Genomic DNA, 3847 nt, shown 5'->3' on the forward strand with positions numbered 1-3847 from the left:
AATATCTTAACAATTCAATTATTTTGAAATGAAAGAAATATGATTTATTGTATCTCTTTTTTCATCATTTTAAAGTACATAACATATTAAAAAAAGAAAAATAAATAAATCAAAATGAAGAAATTACTAAATATAAATAGAAAGAAAAAAGTCATAGCAGAAGGACAAATCGATCTAATCGACCGACTTTTCACTCTTTTATTGTATACAATATAATAGAAGATTATTACTTATTATTTTATAATATATATATATATTATTTTTTTTATATATATATATAGAATAAAAAGGGAAATGGAGACCTTTATAGTTAGGTTCTAACGCAAAAGTGCTTGGACTTCCTTAAGACTTCAAACTCCATAAGCACCTACAAAGTCTTCCTCTAAAGACCCTATATAGAGTCTACCAAATTTTCTTGAACTTCACTTATGGAATTAGATACTGAGTCGATAGATTCAGCGAAACGAAAACATTCCCAAGGACATTAATATTTTGCGCAAATGAAAACTTGGGTGGAGTCATTGATTGATTGTTGACAATGTTTACAGCCACCCAATAGTCCCCTAAAATTGTCCTCTTAATGTTATCTGGATATCCATTCAAGTTTGTAAATTCTTGTGATGTATTAGCTCTTGTGCCTCTCAACCAAAATCTCTTGATTCTGTTGGCTATTAATTCTGTGACAAGTACATATGAACCATCTAGACTGACTGCCACTCCTACTGGCCCTGCTAGTCCACTAAGTATTAATGTGACCTTATTTGTTCTTATGTCATACTTGAATAATCTCCCTGCTGTATCTTTGCTTTCAAGGATCAAAGTTATGTTCCTGCAAAAAGTTGATCAGGATTAAAGTGGATCTAGTAAATGCATTACTAATAATACTATTCCCTCCGTTTCAGAAAGGGTGACCTAGTTTGACTTAATACGGAGTTTAAGAAAATACAGAAGAAGTTTGAATCTTGTAGTCCTAAATTAAAGTTATGTCAAATGTACAGTATTGCCTTTAATCTTATGATCTTAAATATGTCACGTGGAAAACTGAAATTAAAATATTACCAACAAATGAAAGAGATTATTCTTTTTCTAAACAGACTACAAAAGAAAGGGATCATTCTAATTTAAACAGAGGGAGTAATACATTTGAGTTTTATATCTCATAGTTGAAAAAAATATTTGTACAATTCGTATAATTCAATTTGATGTGTTAGCAGGTTATCCATACACCAAAAACAACTTTAACAGCAACAAATGTGTACATTAACAAAGAGCATTAAAATCGTTATCATAATTAGTTAGTTGTCATTGGATCTAATATCACTATAAACCATAGAGACATTTGCAAAAATTGTTAATTGTTTTTTAAAAAAAAACTTTTTTAGCAGCAATTAAACTATCGTCGTTGAAGATTAGTGAAAATGGTAATTTTAGGATGTTCATTCAACTTTTAAAGTAGACAAACTGTTTCTTTAAACAACTGCATTCATTTTGCCCAAGTGTCACAACCAAAAAGTGAATTCAATACATCATATGCTGTGTTTCTTTGTTTCAAGTTGGAGATTTTGTGTGATACTTTAGTGACTCTATGCTGTGTTTTCTTTGTTTCAAGTTGGAGATTTTATGTGATACTTTAGTGATTCTGATGATATTTTTTGTAACTTCTTTTAATCATAAAAAGGCAATTCAATACTTTGATGCAATAAATTAGAAAAATGGGTTTATCTAGTTAAATTAACGTGTCACTTATTATTTTTCTAGGTTACCAATTCCTATCGGCTCTTTCCTTCGACACCTAAAAGCTAGTAATTTTAAGTGTCTTCTTGAGCGAAATTTATTCGCACCTGATACTTATATGAAGTCAATACATGCTGCATGCATGACATGTGTTTACCACATAGAGTACATTTATATAAACAACGAAACTGGTGGCACGAAATAGTGGTCCTGAATCTGTAAAATAGACGACTTCATTTAATTGATCGATGTCTACCGCGTTTGTAAAGGCAAAAGGCTTGTCATCGATGCCCGTAACAAGTTGTCTAGCGGGGCCTCCGTTTCGTCCAACAACCAAGAGCCCATAATTGATGTCAGCTATGTAGAGATCACCACTTCTATAGTAAAACCCAAGGCCAAGGGGTCTTCCACATGTGATGAGTAAATTTGGGTTATTTTTCCCATTATATACTTCCTTGGTCCTAACACAAAGAAAGTAAGTTACGCTGAAAAAATGTTCATTCTATATACTCCATGTATTCCTAATTACACGTCCACTTTTGAATTGACACACCTATTAATAAAACATTTATTGACATAGTGACTTTACTAGTTTACTCCTATTAATCATAAAGTGCATGATATAATAGGTAAAAAGAAATTTCCCTTTCCTGATTTGTCAAAATGGACAAATAATAAGGAATAAAAAAAAAAGAAGGAAAAGTAGACATGTAACTAGGGGCAGCAATAGTATTTGTAGGAAATTCGGATACACCCATAATTGGTGATTTAAGGCTTATCATATAGAGAATACACAATTCTACACTTGCTCAATTCATTAGGGTTTAGGTTGTGGTATATGAAGTTTCTCTTGCTCCAACATAATGGGAAAAACCACCATCGACCGTTAAGTCCAATTTCCAACCATGGTTCATCGTACTCTTATACTTTCGCTATGTAAAGAATAAGTAAGTTCTCTGTTATGATTTACATATATTATCTTTTGGAAACAACTATTTTTTTTTTAAATGACCAGTATTTGGAAACAACTATTTTTTTTAACCTTAATGGTGATGTGGTAGCGAAATCGATGAAACCAATACGTGGGCCTTGGTATTTGAGTACTCTGCCATCTGCCACACTTGTGTATGGTCCATTGCCTAAAAGATCAAAAGCGATGGCTTCAGGGCCTACTGTTCCTGAAGGAAGTTGGAGCTTCTTAAATGGAAGTAATGGTTTCATAACCATTTGAGAATAAGCAATGGGAAAACAAAATATTATGAATATTATTGGTCTCTTCATACTTGCCATGTCTTTGAGCAAGCAACTGTGAAAATAATGAATCTTGTTACCTCCTATTTATAGTAAGTAAGCCCTATTATACTATAGATTAACATGCATCATTAATCAAAGATTGAAAAATTATGGAACAAAGGCAAAATGCCAACATATATATTAAATATTGCTATAGTATAAAAAAAATTGAATAAACCACTATGTGCTGGTCTCATAGCAAACCCTCCCCCTTCCCCCCACCCCCACTCCCTCTCTTTATATATATATACTAGAGAGGCATGACCCGTGCTTATAAATAGGTCTGTTCTCCATAAATAATAAAGTATGCTGAAAATTATTCCGATATATAACCCACAAATTGTGAAGGTGCAATTTATTATTTAAGTTATGTTATGTATTAGTGAAAGGGATAATCAAGCAAGTAGAGACATAAAGTCTATTCACTCGAGCGTCTGCAAACTATACGCAACCTCACAAAATCATCATATAGTAGGACTAATAAAATGTTGGCACAACTCAAACAAATTACACCCAAACAAAATAATGAAAAAGTAAGAAAAAAAGGGAGAATGCTCAAAGTTGTTAGGAACATTCTGCATTTACAGTTTATCATTTATATTCTATTGGTGTCACGACTTCTTAACAATCCAGTGTACCATGAAGAACATTAATTCACTATATGTTATACCTGAAAATTATATATTGAAAAGTGATATAAAAAAAAATAGTCAACACAAGTTTCTGTTATAGTCTATCAATTTTAATATTTGCCCAAACAGAAGATTTAGACAGCAAAAAGTACGTAATCCTTTTAAGAGTCAATTTCATCTTTATATGC

At 31.7% G+C, this 3847-nt stretch overlaps 1 protein-coding gene across 1 annotated transcript; it reads right to left on the minus strand.

Moving 5' to 3' along the window:
- Positions 1-350: 350 nt before the first annotated feature.
- On the minus strand, positions 351-3024 carry LOC107006981 (protein STRICTOSIDINE SYNTHASE-LIKE 11-like). Its single transcript, XM_015205470.2, is given in 5 exon segments — positions 351-409; positions 412-438; positions 441-832; positions 1926-2195; positions 2777-3024. Coding segments are annotated over 5 exon segments (996 nt in total).
- Between the last annotated feature and the right edge of the window lie 823 nt (positions 3025-3847).

Source organism: Solanum pennellii, chromosome 12 (assembly GCF_001406875.1).
Source record: "Solanum pennellii chromosome 12, SPENNV200".
NCBI classification, from domain to species: domain Eukaryota; kingdom Viridiplantae; phylum Streptophyta; class Magnoliopsida; order Solanales; family Solanaceae; genus Solanum; species Solanum pennellii.